The sequence below is a fragment of the Ischnura elegans genome, chromosome 2 (genome assembly GCF_921293095.1).
Source record: "Ischnura elegans chromosome 2, ioIscEleg1.1, whole genome shotgun sequence".
Lineage (NCBI taxonomy): Eukaryota > Metazoa > Arthropoda > Insecta > Odonata > Coenagrionidae > Ischnura > Ischnura elegans.
In genome coordinates, this window is record NC_060247.1 from 142,045,733 (window position 1) to 142,065,173 (window position 19,441).

General features: G+C 36.8%; 2 protein-coding genes across 12 annotated transcripts in view; one reads left to right on the plus strand and one right to left on the minus strand.

The window, feature by feature from the left end:
- Nucleotides 1–19,441, plus strand: part of LOC124154723 (dedicator of cytokinesis protein 1) — a 186,885-nt gene that overhangs the window by 38,589 nt on the left and 128,855 nt on the right. For all 11 annotated transcript variants that reach the window (XM_046528607.1, XM_046528614.1, XM_046528611.1 and 8 more), the window contains 4 exons: nt 6,160–6,366; nt 6,587–6,744; nt 14,620–14,737; nt 14,855–15,023. In XM_046528607.1, the coding sequence (XP_046384563.1) occupies nt 6,160–6,366; nt 6,587–6,744; nt 14,620–14,737; nt 14,855–15,023 (652 nt within the window). The remainder of the gene's footprint in view (nt 1–6,159; nt 6,367–6,586; nt 6,745–14,619; nt 14,738–14,854; nt 15,024–19,441) is intronic.
- Nucleotides 11,171–13,928, minus strand: LOC124154724 (tigger transposable element-derived protein 4-like). The gene is made up of 2 exons (XM_046528619.1): nt 11,981–13,928; nt 11,171–11,901 (listed from the first exon to the last, which is right to left on the minus strand). The coding sequence occupies exons 1-2, from the start codon at nt 12,981–12,983 to the stop codon at nt 11,342–11,344; spliced, it is 1,563 nt and encodes a 520-aa protein (XP_046384575.1). The 5' UTR covers nt 12,984–13,928; the 3' UTR covers nt 11,171–11,341.

The window sequence follows — 19,441 nt, forward strand, 5'->3', positions numbered from 1 at the left end:
CTACGATCGTTCACGAAAGCATCGAAAAAATTACCAAGGCGGTAGTAAGGAAGTGCTACACCTGGAAATATGGGAATAAAATAATTGCGAAACTGTATTTGATTTATTTCAAGTCGTGGAAAATTCTCGAAATATTTTAATTTTAGAAGCGGAAGTAGCAATGCGGTCGAGTAATTCAGTCTCCATGGATGGGAGTGAAGTTAGTTGAAATATTTCCGTCAGCTAGTGATTATAGGCTGCGCTGGTCGACTCTTTTATTAACTGAACATAGTATGTAGGCACTTACAAGAAAATAAAGCCATCAGTAAAAGATAGCGAGTGTTATCGCGCGATTTTGACCGTGATTCGAGAGAAAACGATGTGTTCTGTCTTCATTTACCGTCACTTAATATTATTAGGATAGTTGGATGCCCTAACTAATGGTTAACGTGAAAATTATTTAAGGTGTATAAGAAAAAAATAAGCGTGAAACATTAATCGCTGAAAATGTCATTCCATGTAGGTAATCGCGGCTGCATTAATGGTCTCTAGTTGTCTCGGTACGATTTGCGGAGGTAGTTAGTCGGTCTCGGGGCTGCCTTGTTGGTACGATGTATGGAGGTTTTACGAGATAAAGAGGTTCACTATATAGAGGTTTTCCTATAAATTTACATGTAAACCTGACGGGACCAGAGGGTTGGTACGAAGTATGGAGGTTTACGATGTAAAAAGGTTCACTACAAAGAGGTTTTATTGTACTTGGGTAGTAGCCTCGGCTTTTAATTTTTTTTTAAATAAAAAAAAATTATTTATCAGATGTTTTATTATTATCAGATGTTTTAAAAATTAAATGCAGTGGAAATAAAATATTCCAGTAAAAGTTGGCACTTAGTAGATTGGTGAGAGAAATTTATAAATTACCTGGGTTAATTCAGAAAAAGTCTGAGGGCCGATTTCACCAACGCCGATCAACGCTTGATCTTGGATCAACCGTACAAATAATCTCAAATCACACTGATCGAGTTTCACCAACGACAATCAGCGCTAATCGGGGATCAAAATCCTTGATCAAGTTGATCATGGATTTTCTTTGATCAAGCCATGATCAACCAAGATGGCCAACGCACTGTCATCATCTGACGAGGAGTTGGATATAATTATAGATTATTTCAACATACGTGCACACCACGGGTCATTGGAAGTAAATGCGTATGATATATACGAAGAATAAGGAGTTTAAAAATGAAATTTAGATTATCCAAACCTGCCGTTGATTTCGTCCTAGAGCGTATTCATAACAGGACAAAGGAAACAGAAGGAATCATCCATATCATCCGTGAAACAGCTTTTAATAGCTCCGAGATTCTACGTAATGGAAAGCCTGCAGTTAAATTGAGTGGCTTGAACACATGGTATTTAAATTTAGCGGGTTTTCAACATGAGAGTAACGAATATCGAAACGCTGAGATTGACGTTGTTTATGAAGACACCGGTATGTTGTTGTAAGATATTCCTACTGTTGTTCTTGTTTCGTTGATGGTTTTGTATTTACATCATACTTTTTATTATAACTGCTGTGTGTGCGGTAATAGTATGTAATATAAAGTACACTTGAAAGGAATCAAATGGTAGTTCAATCGGTCAGTAGTTGCGAAGGTTTGTAACGTTAAATTTCAAGTTGTTTGTTTGAAGGATATTATCTTGAGGAAAGAAATTTACTATATTAGCTAGTATTAATATCAGTGCTGCTGTTAGAGTAAATATCATGTAGAATTATATTGTGTGTATGATAATAGTCGCGTCAAGTTTCCATGTAAGTACCTAAGTTAACTTCGATTTCAAGATAAGCATTTTGGTACCTCAGCTTACATAAGGAGTTCACTTTTACATTTTAGTTTCATGTATGTAAATCAAGTATAATGGCCATACAAATCAAAACCATTGAAAAAGTAATTTCAAAATTATGTGTCCCTTAACCTTCGCTTGCTCGATGTTGGCCTTTCGGTGATGTTGGAGATGACACATGTTAATTAGAAATTTAATTAGTGAACTTAATATTACCTTTACTGATTATTTTAACTGTGGCAAATATGAAAATAGTTCACGATTTTTTAGGTAACCGAAGATAATGGTATTGCAGTATGTTTATACTATATTGTGGTACTACAAATTCTGGGTAGATTTTATTAATTAATGGTCAAGAGATAAGAAGTAATGAACGATGTAGTCTTACTCATTATACACGGTCAGGTGTCAGTCATATTCATCTAGGTGATGTACTTAGATAACACTGCTGCACAGGATTTGGAGCAAACTGGTAATAGTGTTTTTTTAATTGTATCCTAAAGATGATTAATGTATAGTAGTGCACTTTAAAATATCTTACTTCATGAAGGTGATGTAGGTGAGGGGGTCACATAACCCACAATGTTATGTAAAAGTTAGATAAATGGCTAATCATAAACCAGTGAAGGAATCCTATTAATTTTCTTAACTACCTATTGAATACTCAGCATAGTAATAAATACATTAAGGTTTAAAATCATGGCATCGACAATTTAATTGCATACATTACATTTGCAGCTGTGGTATTAATAAGATATTGGAATGCAAATTAGAGATTTTAAACCATAATCTTAAATGAAGTATATTATGTATCAATGACATTAAATTGTTTTTGGGTAATGTCTACTGCTGTTGGATGTATATCACAATTTATTTTACATGAGTTCTTGGGCATGATGATTTTGTCGCTCCTAGTATAAGGAAGTGATAAATAGGTGTCAGTATGTGATGTGAGGTAAGATCGTGGGCGCAAATTCATGAATTGTGTTAATATAAAACTGTTGTTTAAGTGTAGCATGTGATGGTTCACAACAATTTAGATATGGGAAGTATAAATTTTAACACGCTACATTGTTCACACATCAATTATAGCTTGATATATACTACAGCTTTGTTAGTATAATAAAATATACTTGATTAGTTTATTTTGTTGTGTCATTATTGTTATCATTCTATCATAACCATCCTCTGTATGCATGTTCGGAAAGTAAGTTAAGGATTATCTTTTAAAATCAAAGCATGAAAGTGGAGCAATCTCTTTCTTTATTTGGTCTACAATCCTAACATGTTATCATTATAAAATACAAGTGAATAAAATAAAAATAAAAAATTGTTGTTGGAATTTGTTGATGCTAGGACCTTTGTAATGCTAGTATGAGTTGATTAGTGTTAGGCATGGAAATAATTATGTACACCTAAAAGTGTAGCTCATCACATAGCTAGTAGTAGACTGTTATTAAAATGAGTAATACAGATTATTGCAATTATGTATTGCGATAGACTTCTCACTAAACAATAATAAGATACCAAATGTAGCTGGTAGGTCAGTTGCTAGTTCCCTAGGGAGCAATCCACCTGATTTAGGCGATTGAAATTCTTACCAACCTTTTATATACGTATTTATAAATTCTTCTTGGCAATATAATATCCTTCAGATCTATTTTTCATCATAATTCAATGGTGGTGGGAATAATTCAATGATAGCAGTGGTTACCAATTGACTCTTGATATTTATGTTGAAAATAAATTTTGAAATTTCTAAATGCATTGCTCCAGTATATCTTAAAATGCAGTCTTGATTGTGTCTCATTAAAATATTTTACAGGGCATTGTAAATAACCTAACAAACTATGGTCTGAATGAGATTAATTGACTTTTTTTATTTTCACATTGAGGTTTATTTTATGTAGCTGACAGTTATTTAACCTGCCTCAAGTTGCAATATACATTTATGTAATTAGGTAAGAGGAAGCTATGAAGCTCCTGAGATTTATAAGTTTTTGCAGATACATAGTAATTGGTGAACTACTTAGAGTGAGTAAATCAAGCAGTCTAATTTAAAGGTCCCATTTTGTAAAGCAAAGCTGTACCAAGAATTCATACAATTTCCTAGTGGAAGAAAGGAATTTGTGAGAATGGAAGAAGAATTTTTTGGGATTGCTGGATTCCCAGGCATCATTGGGGCAATAGACTGCATGCATATCCCAACAACTTCATCTGGAGGAAAAAATGTTGGAGAATTATTTGGAAATAAGAAGTCCTAATTTTCTATCAATGCCCAGGCAGTTTGCTCCCCTACACTATAATTGACTAATTTGGTGGCTTGGGTCTGTTCACAATAGCACTATTTTCAAAATTTTTCATTTGAGGGCTAAAGCGTAAAGTGCAGAGATATCAGATGATTATTTATAAGGTGATGGCGGTTATCCCTTCAGGCCATACCTCCTTGTTACACCCTGTAAACAGAGGAGAGAGGAAGTACAACCTTGCTCATGAGCAAAGCCTAAACCCATTTGAATGTTGTTTTGGGCAAGGGCGTACCCAGTATCAAAACTATGGGGGGGGGGGGGGGGGGGGCAAGCCATGGTTGTTCAAGTTGTAGGTAAGATTTAAGCATGGAAAAGGTGAATGAAATTAACATTTTAAGGAAACTGTAACAACTCTTTATTAATTTTTAAAATTATTAGCTTGAAAAAATATTATTTTCCAAAAAGACATTTTTGATTTTTGCTTCTAAGGGGGGGCAGCTGCCCCCTCGCTGGGTATGCCCATAGTTTTAGGGTATTGAAACAGAGGTTTCCTTCCCTCTCCATTGGACTAAGAATGAAAAAAATACATATTTCCTCATCATTGTGACTACTGGGGTTTTACACAAATTTTCAATTATATTCAAAGAGAAGGTACTCATTCAAGGTTTTCATTCAAGATACCAATGTGAATCTTCATCAACTCATGGGAGAGATATCCACAGGAGCAGCTGTTTGACTAGCCTTAATTAATGGCATACTTTTATGAGTTTTTTAAAAATAAATTCTTCTTTCATGATAACCATAGCATGGTTCCTCATGGTAAATGGTTTTCTCTCATTTTTACATTTTTCCTGAGCATAAAAAATTAAATGGTAAATGTCATCTATTTTAAACATTCAATAGCATTTTAAACCTGCAGATAAATTACAGAAATAATTTTTTACCTCAATTCACGGATAGTATAACTTGGAATTTAGATTTGATGACATAGGATAAAAAAACCTAGGATTTGAGAAATATTATTTATTTATTTTCCTTCACTTTGGCTAGGGCAGCCTATTTTATCTCAATTTATATTTTTCTATTTTCCAAAGCTAGTACACTATTTTTCAGTTTATTATATTACGCTTATGCTTTCTTCTTCTCATTGCATGTATTAGCATCTGTTCTTTTGTTCCATATAATATTTGAATGAGTTTCTACGAGATGAGATTCCTCCAACTCAGAGAAATTATTCACTTTCGCTGTTTTCTAAACTCGAAAGTCGCGGTTTTTACGTAGGTAATAACAAATGCCGTTGTAATGCGCTGTAGACAGCCAATAGGAAAGCTACTTACAATCTATGAGAATTATAATGCTACGCGATTGCCGATCAAGTGATTTTGATTGTTGATCAAGGATCAGACGTTGGTGAAACGGACGCGAGACTTGATCTCGGATCAGGGAATTGATGCCGATCAACTGATCGCCGATCAAAGAGAGGTTGGTGAAATCGGCCCTGAGAATTGAAAAATTGGATATCAGTAACCAGTGGTCACGTTTGGATTTGTCTTTGTATGTTATTTCAGTTACCTTGATGCTTCCACTGTTTTAATTATGGCAGTAAGTGATCACTTTCATCTAACTTTATTCATTTATAACTGTACTATAGCTAGTATTAATATGAATTTATGTAACTCCAGTACTAGTGGGAAAAAAGATAATGTAAGATTTCAAATGTATGTGTAAATGTTACAGCAGTTATTATGGAATTGCCCCGTGTTGAAATGGAAATAGGTGTCATGACCAACTTTGTTTGGTGGTTCTACGACTCAAGGTACACGAAGTGTGAATGTGAAATGCAATACAATTTATTTTTGGTATTTAATTTTTGTCATTTGTTATTTATCTCGAGAAACAGTGATTCAGAAGTGTATTCAAAGCTGATCTATGGAAAATACTGTTTAATTGTTTATTAAATGCAAGAGATGTGTTTTCTCTGGTGTGATTGAAATATATTTTTAATCTAGGTAAATGAGTAATTGAATAATCATCTAAAATAACATGATGTCTGTCCTTTAATCATCACTTATTATTTTGACGATAGGTTCGTGAGGAAAACCCTCATCTTGTGCTGGGGAATGTGGCAGTGGCACGAAAAATGGGATTCCCAGAAGTTATTCTCCCTGGTGATGTGAGGAACGACCTATACCTCACGCTTGTTGGCGGTGAATTTTCTAAAGGAAGCAAGTCCACAGAGAGAAATGTGGAAGTCACCGTCAAAGTTTGCAATGAAAAGGGCATTGCCATACCTGTGAGTTAACTCCTGGGATATTTACTCGTGGAAATGGAATGACAGGAAGTGAATTGGGGCTCTCTGTCCTTATTAACTGTGCTTTGTTCACTAGAAAGCTAATCTCTTCAACTCTGTGCTTCAAATAATTTGTGTTACCGTGTGTTTTTGGTTTTTGTAATTTAGACATCTCTGTTTCTTTCTGTCGTACATGATTTAAGCTTTTGTCTGCTTTCTCTAGGGTGTCATATCAATGGGTGGAGGTGTTGATCCTTTGAATGAGTACCATTCTGTTATCTATTACCATGAAGACAAACCCCGATGGCAAGAAACATTCAAGGCTGCTATACCTATTGAAGAATTCAAAGGAAGTCATTTAAAATTCACTTTCAAGCACAGGTGAGTGTAAGGTTTAGTCTTAAGGGAGATTTGAAACATAATTTGTTCACTTGTGATAGAAAATAATTGGAGAATGTTTTTTCATGTACACCCTAAAAACGTTAAAACTCAGAGTCAACATTGTAGATATTTTGGGGGGCTTTTCACAATAGCTTAGTCTTTGTGTGGTAATGCAAAACATTAGGCCATTGTGTCAATAATAGAGCTTTCTTTTAGCTTTATCAGTATTTATTTTCTCAAACAGCCACCTACCTCTGTACTTAAACCTACAATGGGCAGAATAATAGGTACATTTATACAGTTGTTTACAAAGTAAAATAAGTGATTCATCCTAAATTTGGTGCTCATCCGAGAAAAACTGGCTAATGATGAAACCCTACGGTGACCCTGATTCAAGAGTGTACGTATGCTGAGAATATCCGGTTGAAAATATAGATAAAGCATTTAACTCCATTCTGTAGGTCATCAACCACTTTCTTTTCTTATTTTTTTCCTTTGGGACACAAGCAATAACCTTCTCCAGCAAGTAAATAGAGGTAGTTGAGCGACAGGGTACTATACACGATTTAGATGGTTTTCACAAGTTTTTGTATTGAAGATCCATGCTGCAACACACTTACTACATTTAGCAAATGATGTAAGTGTGTAACGTTGATCAAAATTAATGTTCAAACAACTTATTTTAATTTACTCTTTCCAAATCTACCCAAAAAGTCCAGTACAGGCGGTCCCCGACTTTCGTACACAATGCGTTCCCGAAAACTTGTACGAAAGTCGAATGTACGAAAGTCGAACCATTGACTTCCATACTAATTAGGGGTTACGTTCCAAAAGAGCGGAATATACGTACAAAACCTTTTTTTTCACGGAATTCATTTCAATTGACTTAATTTTAATAATATGTTAATAAAACTCCTCAAATCATCTAATTTCTTTCGAAAATACGCAGAAAATGCAAATAAAAGTTTAAAAAACAAGAACTCCGTTGGCTATCGAGTGAAACTTCCTCTTGGCGTTTAAGTTGACATTCCACTTATTACGTCCACTGTAAATAAAAGGACATGTCAAGAAGCATAACAAAATGTATTTGTTGAACCCGCACTCTGGATACCTTTTAATTTTTACACCAAAATTCGATATTTGGCAGGTGACATTCGTGATCGCGTATATTCCGCATTTTATTCAAAAAAGACAAATGGAATTCGGGTGATATTTCGTGCAATATCGTTGTTGAAGGTTTACATGAATTAAACAGCACTCAAACGAAAAAACACAATTAGAAAGAAGGTCTTACTAGTTTTATTGAAAGCTATTCGATGATGTCTAGTCAACTTCTTTTGAAAAAAGCAGGCAGTCTCTCTCCCAAATAAATCACCTAGATTAGAGTCAATTACCAACAATTCCCTTCATTATATACATTCGTATTGTTCGCATATACTGCCTATACTGCCATTTGAAACAATTGAATGTTGGGGTGCGCAATAAACATCGCGGGAATGTAAAAAAAATTACAGACCAACGTCCGAAAGTCCGAATTTGGCGTACGAAAGTCGAGTAAAAGGTGTCAATTTTGAACCTACGAAAGTGCGAATTGTACGAAAGTCGAGTGTACGAAAGTCGAGGACCGCTTGTACTTAGTTGAGCAGAAGACCTTGCTGCAGTTAAAATACGCTCATTTTCACTATTCATGCACCTTTGGGCTTAATGGGGAACTTGCATGAATTTTTTTTATTTCACAGGCGGACAGAATATTATTTTCTGAATACAACAAAGAAAACCACATGTATACCTGAGTTTTCCTTCGCGAGATATTTAATGATAAATATTACGAATTTTAAAGCGCGGGAAAAACTCCCTCACCCCCCAAGCCACTGCCGACGAAGCCTCAATGACGTCAAAGGTGCCTAAACATCACGCGAAGCTATTGTTGTGATTGTTTGTAGTAGTTGCCAGCAGTTGTGAGAGCTTCGTTTGTTAGACGTGTTGATTATTTTATATTTAAAGATAAATATCCGACGATAGAGGCTTGGAAGCCCTCATATTTTGCATTATTTATAATATTAATATCTGAGTAAGGGCATAAAATATAAAACTGGAGCAGTTAAACCAAAAATTTGATAATACCTAAATAACATCGTTGTAGGAGTCTGAGCCACGGCCATTGGAAGGGAGATACGTTAATTGTAAGTTGATGTTATCGACGGCATATCATTCATTTAAGTATGTAATTAGAACGATTTTGATGTTTACTAATGTCCGCTTAGCTTTTATATACAGTGCAACCTCGATATAACGACACCCCACGGTGCACTAATAAACACTCGCTATAGCGAATTGTCGCTTTACCGGAGGTGGAGCATATAATATCCAATATACCTGTTGCGAACAGATATACAGGAGCAGGAGTGGTGCGGCGACAGATAAGCATCTATCCGATAAACGTATGCATAAATCCAGACGAAAGGCGATGTTTTTTTGTATCACTAAATTTTCTTACTCAAATAACGACTAACTATTCAAACAATTTATAAGCGCCGCACTGAATAAAAATCATGCAAAACATTGTTTCGTCAATCATTATATTTATCGAACGACAGTTTACCACATAAATTTGAGACTGAGCACTCCATTAACTTCATTTCTAACAAATCGCTAGCAATTACAGAGGTTAAGGAGTCTTGATGAAAGTCTTCTGGCGGTGAAACCCTCGCTATGGCGAGAGCCAACACCGAAAGGGTCTCGTAAAAACGAATTTTTTAACACGCTCATTATAGGGTCAATTGACGGTGCATCGGCTATATCTCGTAATAGCGGGGGTGTCGCTATAGCCCGTACTCGCTTTAACGAGGTTCCACTGTACAATAACTTCATCCGTTTATTGGTAGGTACTGGAGAATTCGTCATTTAGGACTGTCTGTGCTTGTATTATGGGGTGAATTCCAGTCAATGCAACTTTTGCTCGCTGATTGGAGACATCTAGGAACATTTTTGTGCCAAAATAGTGTTATTTTCAACGTGACATCTCCCGTTAAGCTACTGCTAATAATCACAGTGTCAGTGGTTGTAATGCACAAAGTTTGACAAGGTTGAAAAATATCGGCCAAGAGTTATCAGTGTTCCATCGTGATTGAATTGTAAAAAGTGCTATTACGCTATCGATAAATGTCTAACAGTAGTGTAAAAATTGTCAGTGGCGTGCTAATCTCCGTTGTTCACCGTAGATATGACATTTCACGATCACGCTATTGAAATAAAAAGATATTGATTATTATGTAATTGAAATAAGAAGTTTGAAATTCCATTATTTCAACGAATAGTAGTGAGAAAAGTCACCTGTGTCACTTGTGTGGGCTAATTTAAGGGTTTAAATCAGTGAATAAATAGTTGCTTTCATCATAACGAGTACTGTTATTGCAAGTTGTACGTGATGAATATAAGAATGTGACAGTGACATCCAGTTTTTGATAAGAGTATTTGCCTATTTCCCACTATATTTTTATGGTATATGCTAGTATATTGTTTATGGATTTACCTATATTATTGAAATAGGTTATACTTTTGTGTGTGTGTTGGCAGCGGAACCGATTCGCGATCTCACATGTGGATTGTGTGCAGACTGTTTTGCTGTGAATTTGTACCGTAGGACGGATAGGACTACCTTCTCCGTTAATTCGGCGTTGCCAAATTCAACAGCACAGCTTACGATCGTTATCCTCCAGTATTACAAGTTTCTTTTACAACTCGATTTGCCGCCGACGTATAGCAATAATTTGTGTTAAGAAATTCCATGAGGGTCGTGGCATCAATTTTTGGTGTCCTATAAAAAGGCTGGTGTCCTAACACCCCATGCCACACGCCTTTTAGGCGGCTTGCGGGGTATTATGTAGATGTAGATGAATTTCAGGTGTACTATTCGAACGAGTGACAACATTATCATCCATTTTTCTGATCACTAAAACATACCAAGTGAAACGCTTGTACTTCATCATCCCGATGCTGCATTATTAATATCCCAAGTAATAATCTAGGCACAATAGCAATAGGAAAACTTGCCCAAGAATAACAGAACAAAATAAAGTGACGATGAGCGGCTAAATACTCCCTCAAAACATATTTTACACCATGCGCTCAGCGTATTTCCCTACTCCCTACGGTTGATTAGGCACCTATGATGTCACGCCTGGCCTCGGCAATGCTTGGGTGTCTTCGCGCAGTGGTCGGCTCAGAGAAATTTTTCTCGATTTTAAATGCAGTTTTTTTATTTCTTTTGATGTTGAATGGAGAAACTGAAGGTATTTTTGCGAGCTAATGTATCCATTTGACTTATTCAAAATAGTTTTTAGAGCAATCTACGACCCATGCAAGTTCCTCATTATAATCAAATTACAGTAAAACTTTGATTTTACACAGTTGGAGGGACCGAAATATGGGCACTGTGTAAAATCAAAGTGTGTAAAATCAAGATTCGGTATTGAGGAGAAGTATACTTTTGAGGATAACACATGCACTTTATTATAATGTCACAAGGACATATAATTTTAAAAAGCTCTTATTTATGGAGAAACATTAATTACAATTTCTTTTTTTGTGAAATCACTCATTTAGGGTGAAAATAATCTTGGATTTTGCTTTGTTGCAAACCCTTCTCAAATATTTTATTCACTAATGCCTCTAATGCATTAATATTTTCAATATGACCTTCACTAATTTCTGAATGTGCATAGCAAAAATTATGCAAATGTCTGAAGGCTTCTTTAATATCACTACGGGAAGGATGAACAGGCACTGCATCACTGTCATCCATTACATCACTCTCTTCTTCAAGCTCCATTGCTGGGGTGTAGTTCAGTTCTGCACTCACTGTTTCTTCATTTGTTGCCAAGTCTTCATCTATCTCATTGTAGGCAATTGATGAAACACTTGAGTTGATTGGGCAAACTTGGTTGAACTGTTCAAGTTCGTTAGCAAGTAGATCCTGCAATGAAGGAGGGGTAGATATTGTCTCCTCAGCCACATTATCTTCTACATCCCCGTAACCTGCTGATCTCCAGCAGTTTTTAATAGTTTCCTTTGAAACATTGTTCCATGCTCGAGCTATGCTTCTGACAGCATGCAGTAGAGTCCAAGGAGCAGCCTCTGATATATTTGCGCCGTTATCTAAATGAAATGATGTGAAAAAGTGCATGATCTACATATTTAAAAGAAAATAATGTGCCATAGTATTTTATTATCTTACCTATGTTGCGTATAAAATGTTGGAGAAGGTAGCTGCGATACATAATTTTAAAGTTTTGTATGATTCCCTTGTCCAAAGGCTGTGTCTTGCTTGTGGTGTTTGGTTCCAGAAATAACAATTTAACATTCTTTAGCTCAAGGCCATCCACTTTATGAACAGGAGCATTGTCAATAATTAAAAGAACATTTCTATTCTCTCCGGCACACTTCCGCTCAAGATACAGAACTTGTTGCCTAAAAAGCTCCACAGACATCCATGCATGCTTATTTGCATGATATTTTACAGGCAGAGAAAATTTTCCAATATTTTTAAAGCATCTCGGCTTAAGAGCTTTACCAATGACAACAGGTTTCAATTTGTCGCTACCATCCTGGTTTGTGGTGAGAACCACTGTCAGGCGCTCCTTGCTTCTTTGGGCTCCGTGACATTTCTTTCCTTTGTGATGCATAGTTCTGTCAGGAAGAGCTTTCCAGAATAGGCCTGTTTCATCCATATTGTATCTATCTCTTGGTGCAAACGATTCGATGATTGAGTCATTAATTTGATGCCACTTGCTAACCAAGTTATCATCTACTTTTCCTTCTTCTCCACATTCACGCTGGTAGCTAATGTTGTACCTCTTTTTAAAATTGTCCAACCATCCCGTAGAGCACTTGAAATCTTGATGCCCTAGTGTGAGGGCCAAATTTCTTGCCTTCTCTTTCAAAATAGCACCATCAACTGGGAGTTTATTTTGCCGACAATCACTAAAAAATGAAAACAATGTATCTTCAAGTTCAGCATACTTTCCAGAGGACACATATGATGACTTTGTATGGCAAGATGCAGAAAATAACTTCTCCTTTGATGCCAAAATTGTTTTCAACGTTGACAATGAAATCCCATTCAACTTGGCAATTTCTGTTTTGGAAAGGGACTTATTGCGTTCCATGTCATTTATTATTTTAATTTTCTTCTCAATGGAAAGAGTTTTTCGTGTTCTTTTTACTTCAGAAGGCTCCATACTTATGCCTTAGCTTTGCCAAGAATAAATATTGTCCTTAACCAAATTTCCTCCTCCTTTTGCCAATCAATCAAGAAAATGCGCCAGCAACACAGGAATATGAACCTGAGGACAGCCAACCGCTTCGATTATAATTACTAATATGGGTTTTCAGGCATTAAAATCGAGGCACAAATAAAAAAAATGCAAGACAATTGCAATACCAAACTGTTCAGGCACAAAACTCAAGTTTTCTCCTATGCTTGCATTCGATTTGCGACAATAATCAGTGATCGATGACTCGCGTTGCGGCTGCGTCTTCGATCTGTAATAGTCGTCTATCGGTAGAGCTGAGCTATGAGGAAAGTAAAACAAAGAAAGCGCAAAAAGTGCTACCATTGTTATGTGGGCCTTTCGTGATTATATTTTCATCTCCGGCGATCGTCAAATTAATCAAAAGTAGTTACGCATGGAAGGCGAATGCCGTATCTTTGTGGTTTCGAAATCCTGTTACGACTTATTTAAACCAAGAGCGATATTCGCGTATGTAAAGGAGGCTGAAAAAGTACTGAGCGGCCGCATGGGGTAAGTCATAATTAAAGTCGCGATGTTTTCAGTTTCACGTTCCTACTGCAGGACGTAATTTCAAACATTCCTGTGTTCATTTTTGCAACTCATTGACATGAATAAAGAACATTACTACAGTCAGGATTTTTCAACCCTGAGCATATACACGGTTTATGGCCGAATCATTCCCTAGGCACTCCCGGCGAAGGACGAAAGTTGAGCAGCATTGCCCCGGAAGCTTCTTACATCATTACCATCTAGCGGAGACGATATAAACTATTGCGTGGCCCCGAGGCTTCGATGACCTTGGAGCCGCGGCGCAATCATAGGCGATACGGGCGATACCTTCGCGGAGCATATGAAGTAATTACGTGGGAATATGATTTGGAGGAACATGGTTTATAAAAGGATAGCAGCGTCGCTGTTGTCAGGCTATCTTTGTTCGACGTAATGCATTACCTACATTTTGATTCAGTCGAATGCACCCGACTGTAGGTATGCATAATTCCTTGAGAAACTTGACGATGCATAGATGAAAGTAAGATCAGAATTATCTTCAATACTGAGGTTGTTCTGCGCGAAGTCTAAAGACAACTGCGTAAAATCAAAATTAGCGGGTTCCTTGGGACTGAGATTATGCTGCGCAAATTCGAAAAACTGCGTAAAATCAAGAAAAGATGTAAAATCGAAGTTTCATCATTGCAATTCCCTATGCTTTCCGGCCGGACTTGAGTGTCGCTGCGTAAAAACAAGACTCGATGTAAAATCAAAGTGCGTAAAATCGAAGTTTTACTGTAAATATATTATTTGTTGTAAGAGATGAGAATGGGTTGACCATTTTCCTCCCCCTCCTTTCTCTTATGCTATCCTTTTGGGTGGAGTGAGCCGATAGAATATGGAAACTTAATTCCTAATAACTAAGTACATATTACATTTTTAACTTGAAAACTTCAGAATCGACCTTAAAATATTATATTTAATCATTTTAAAATGATATTTGTAACAATTAGTTCTGTAAGGAATTAACTTGGTGTGAGATCTATTCCAAAATTTTTGACTAAGTGATTAATAAATATTACCATTATTAAAGGTCTTCAAATGAAGCCAAGGACAGGACTGAAAGGCCATTTGCGATGTCCTTTGTTAATCTAATGCAGCCTAACGGGACTACACTTTTTGACATGCAGCATGAGCTTCTAGTATATAAGGTAGGAATGATTTTTGCAACCAGTTGGAATTTGTTTTATAGAATAGAAGGTAATGCCTAATCACAAGTTGGCTGCACTTTTGTTTTTAATGACACTATGTGCCATAACTTATTTCAGGTCGATCACAAAAAGTATGAAGAGGGGGACATTGGATACTTAAACCTTCCGTCACTGCGTAAAAATTTATTGGATGGTCAGAAGCCTCAAAGCAATGGCTTGACTCTGAGTGTGAAAGATTATTTCCTCATTGAGACCAACATCTGTTCCACCAAGCTGACTCAAAATGGTGAGTTATTACAAGTCTTTGTTTTTTCCTTAAGTCTTTTAGTGTTGAAGTTGTTGGAGGATGTTTCTAGGCCAGGGAAAACTCAGGGGATTTGAAATGGTCAATTAGGGAAAATGAAGGGAATCTCGTCCATCATGCCTGGGAAGATTTTTGTTACCACCACCACGCTGTTTGTAGACAATCACCACCACGCTGTCAGCTGACTGAGGGCTCTGAGGTATTTGACACTGAATGATGTGGTGAATTTGAAATAGATTTATTTTTTATAAACCCTATAAGTTGTTGTTGCTTTGGAAGGTTAAGGTTCTGATTGCATCGCACAGCGTTTTTATGCTTCATCCCCGTTAATTATTTTTGTTATCTTACCTCCAAGAAATTCAAGTCAGGAGAAAGCTCCTCTGTTCCATAATCAACTTTGCCATGCTTTCCTCCTCAGAAAATTGATCACAATGAGAGCTACTCAGATTAACGCGTAAGAACTACGATGAGTATTTCTGGGGCAAGACTTGAATCGCAGGTGTAGTTGGCCATGGGTGGCAGAGCGAGAATGTCATGCAATGATTTTGATAGATTATGAAAGGGGTAAACTTTCGATTATAAGCAGTCAGTGGGACTGTAAAATGGGCACTTTGTAATATTGAGTTTCGTAATTTCAAACCTTTTCAAGTTGCAAACAAGTTTGCTTTTGTTCCCACCGCCCTTTTTCTGCCTTTATTGGCCATTTTTGGTGGCTATTTAAGATTGAATTTTTAAAAAATGCTCTTTCTTATTGATTTTATGCTGTGAAAGATCGTTTAACAATCATGCTACCCTAAACTTACCATTCTTTCAAGTTTAGCATCAACGATCTTAGCACTAAAGAAATTCCCATCCATTTTAGATAACATTATCAAGTAACAACTTGAAAATTTTTGTATAAGAATTTAATCTAAGAATTTTGCGGTCAGTAGTGAATAGCAACTATTATGTAAGCATAAGATAGATATTTGTTTTCAATACCTACGAAATTTTAACGGTTGCCGCCTAACTGCCATTTGTGACACCCTCTATCGCTCGGTGACAAGAAAAAAAAGAAAAACAAGGGTCATAGCCCGTTTCCAAAATAACCTATGTAGATTAATTTTGTAGTTCCTTCCTTATCGTCAGGTGAATGAATGGTCTTTTAAATTAGTTATTTTTATTATTATTTAGTTACAATCATAAATTAATGGTTTAATTTTAATTTTAAAAAGCTTGTGTATTTTGCAAAACACCTCGGATTGTCCACCAGCACTTGACAGTAGGAGTGGGGGTAAAGCGAGCTACCTTTTGAAAATAAGAAGTTGGATGAAGCCGAGTGTCAGGTGGGCGTCGCACTGAAGTAGCATATTTGGTAGATAAGAATGTATACGTTGAATTAAAACTTTTGGGCTATGTCGCCGCGTCAGATTTTGGGTGGCCCCAACATTTCCCGACCGATGCTGGTTGCTTTCTCAAGTTAGATATTTCTATTGCTTCTCTTACGAGTCTCTGTTTAAAGCCTTTCACTCTCGCAACAATTTGTGCTTCCTTAAGGTCGATTGTGTGGCCCAGCGCTGCGTGTTCGGCTACCGCGGACTTCATTGACTGCCCCAGTCGAATTGCTCTCTCGTGCTCCTCTAGACGTGTTTTAACTGATCTGCCTGTTTCGCCGATGTAGTTCTTCCCACAGGTCTGGCAAGGAATTCGGTATACCCCTTCGACTTGTAGTGGAGTTCTATCTTTGACGGTTTTCAATAGATGTTTTATCTGAGATCTAAAGAGGAGAAAAACAACTTCAACAGAGACACTGGCCTTAAAATCAGCCGTACTTGGCAACCCGTAATCGGCAAAAATAATCGACAACCTACTCCTCCAACCTCTCACTCCCCTCCCCCCACCACCTGACACGTATACCTATATATATCAATTTCAAATCCCACCTCTTCAGATTCCCTTGAGAAAGCGACCAGCATCGGTCGGGAAACGTTGGGGCCACCCAAAATCTGACGCGGTGACATAGCCCAAAAGTTTTAATTTCAACATGACGAGCACCCACGAAAGTTTTAACGAAGAATTAAGAATGTATACATCAGACAGAAATCCATCATAGCACTGTAAATGCCGAGACGGCATATCCCCTTAGGATGAGATGTTAGTTAAATCAACGATATGCCCAAATTGTTTCCATAAAATTAAAATCTTTCATTAACACTTTCAATGCTGACCATGTAAAACTCAAAATCGACCCCCGGTGCGGCTGTCGTTTTTTAATGCAAAACGCATGCATAGGTTCCAAAAGAGCTGGGAAAAATAATGAAAAAATTTTCTTGGCTCTAATTTGTTAGCTATGAATTTTTTTCTTTATGACGTGATATCACGTCACCCGCACAGCGGGATGGAAACGTGATGCGGGTTGCATACTGTCGGCTTTTTCCCCGTGCCACCGTTTACTTTCAATTTTTTTCTGTGCTATATATCCAAAAAAAATACGAAGAAAATGGATTTGTAATGTTCTACTGGTATCGCAATTGGTATTTTGCCACTGCCATAGGGAAATTTTTGGCTTAGATGGATGTAATGCAAGTTATAAGTACAAGGAATCGCCGTGAACAGCTGTTTGATTGTGATGGTAATTCTGCGCAAGATATTTCGGCGTATTCCTTGTACTAGTAATCCTAAGAATTGGGGAATCCTAAGTTCGATAATATTGAATAATTTCTGCATTTTCTTCTGAAGCCACTATTCTCGTCACAAATTCCTTTACTCGTTTCGTGTTTTCAGCTCCAATTCCTTTCTTCCCATACGACCATCCGTAAGCATCAGATATTTAACAAAAATGGTTTTCACAAACCATTATGTATTCCCATTACTGCAGGTGCTTGAGATGGGTGGCACTCTGCTTTCGAGATTATTTTCCGACGGTGTATTAGGGTGTTTCTTGACGTGCACCACTCCTGCCGGCTGTTCTAGGGTTGGAGGGGGTACGGAGATGAAGCGGGGGGTGATAGTAAGATTTAGTCGGTCCACTTGTTAGAACTAGGAATAACCTTTTTGGAAGTGCCATCGGCACATCATAAAGATGGGGAAGGTATGGGGAAAGATTTTGCTGATACGTGTCCTTTTAGGGTCATTGGGGTATTGACTCCGTTGCCGAAATAAAAATGGATGTGGAAACAGAAATAATCAACCCATAACTTCCTCATTACTATCTTCTGAACTCAAGCCAATAACATATTTTTGCAATATGATGTTACCGAGTTAGAAATTAATGCATAAAAACTGGAACTAATAGTATTTGCAAGCAAACATCTTACAAGTAATCTTCATTTAGGCCACGTATCGCGGTTCTTAGTACGAATATTCTGCGACAATCTGAAAATGATGTAAATTTTTACCGCAATAATATTTTTTCATTTGGTGCATAATAATATCAATTCGATTAAACCATTCAATAATACGTATTGCTAGGAATAGATTTGCAGGGTCTATGCCCCTTATTACTTACCCGATTACCGAAAGCAATGATGGCGTTTTCTTTCTAATTACACGAGGGAAAGACTAATTCCATCGTGCTTAATTATTTCTAGTTATGTACTTCTTATTTTTCTAAGAGCCCTAGTCTATTGAAAAAAGGAATCACATGACATGAAAAAAATATTATATTTACCCAAAACAAATTCAATACAATCGAAATGATGACCATTTTTAAATTATATATTATATACAACTACGTACAGTCATGTATGTTTTACCAATGTAGGAAATACCTCTCTCACAAATTTTATAACAATATATTTAACCTATAATACTATTGCAATATATTATACAAAAATATATAATACTATTTATGCCTTCTTATGAAAGAACGAAAAAAGCTCGGGACAGAGTAGAGGAGACCTAGCAGCCAATGTAGATATCTGCGGTCTCTTTCCTATGCCCAAGAGTGCTCGCACCGCAATAGTGCAATACTTGCACCGCAATAGTGCAATACTTGCACCGCAATAGTGCAATACTTGCACCATCGATTCTTCTTTCTGCCACCTTCCCCTTGGATGAGTTCAGGGAAGTGAGATTGAGATATTGATGGTAAAAGTGGCTTGGGATAAGGAATGTAGGATGGAAGAATAAAGGATCTAATTACAGAAAGACGGAATTTATAAAGGGAAATCTTTCCGGCGGTTTTACGATAAATGAAAAAGCGTGCATAGCTTTCGGGAAGGAATTATTAGGGAATCGCTGGAGGAGTGAAATTACTCTAAAAGGGACGGATTTTTTTAGAAGAAATACTCAGGCTCTGAATCATTTGGGCCAGTGTTCGGTGCAAAATGAAGGGCTTGAAGAGTGCTAAAGAATCAATCACGACTCATGTATTTTCGAAAGCACAGCAGGTCAAACAAGATAGCAATGCTCCATTAGTC

Coding starts and splice junctions, on each gene's coding strand:
- LOC124154724 (XM_046528619.1), bottom strand. CDS start 12,983: ATGGAGCCTTCTGAAGTAAAAAGAACACGAAAAACTCTTTCCATTGAG. Junction 11,902..11,980: donor ACATTTTATACGCAACATAG/GTAAGATAATAA, acceptor CATTTCATTTAG/ATAACGGCGCAAATATATCA.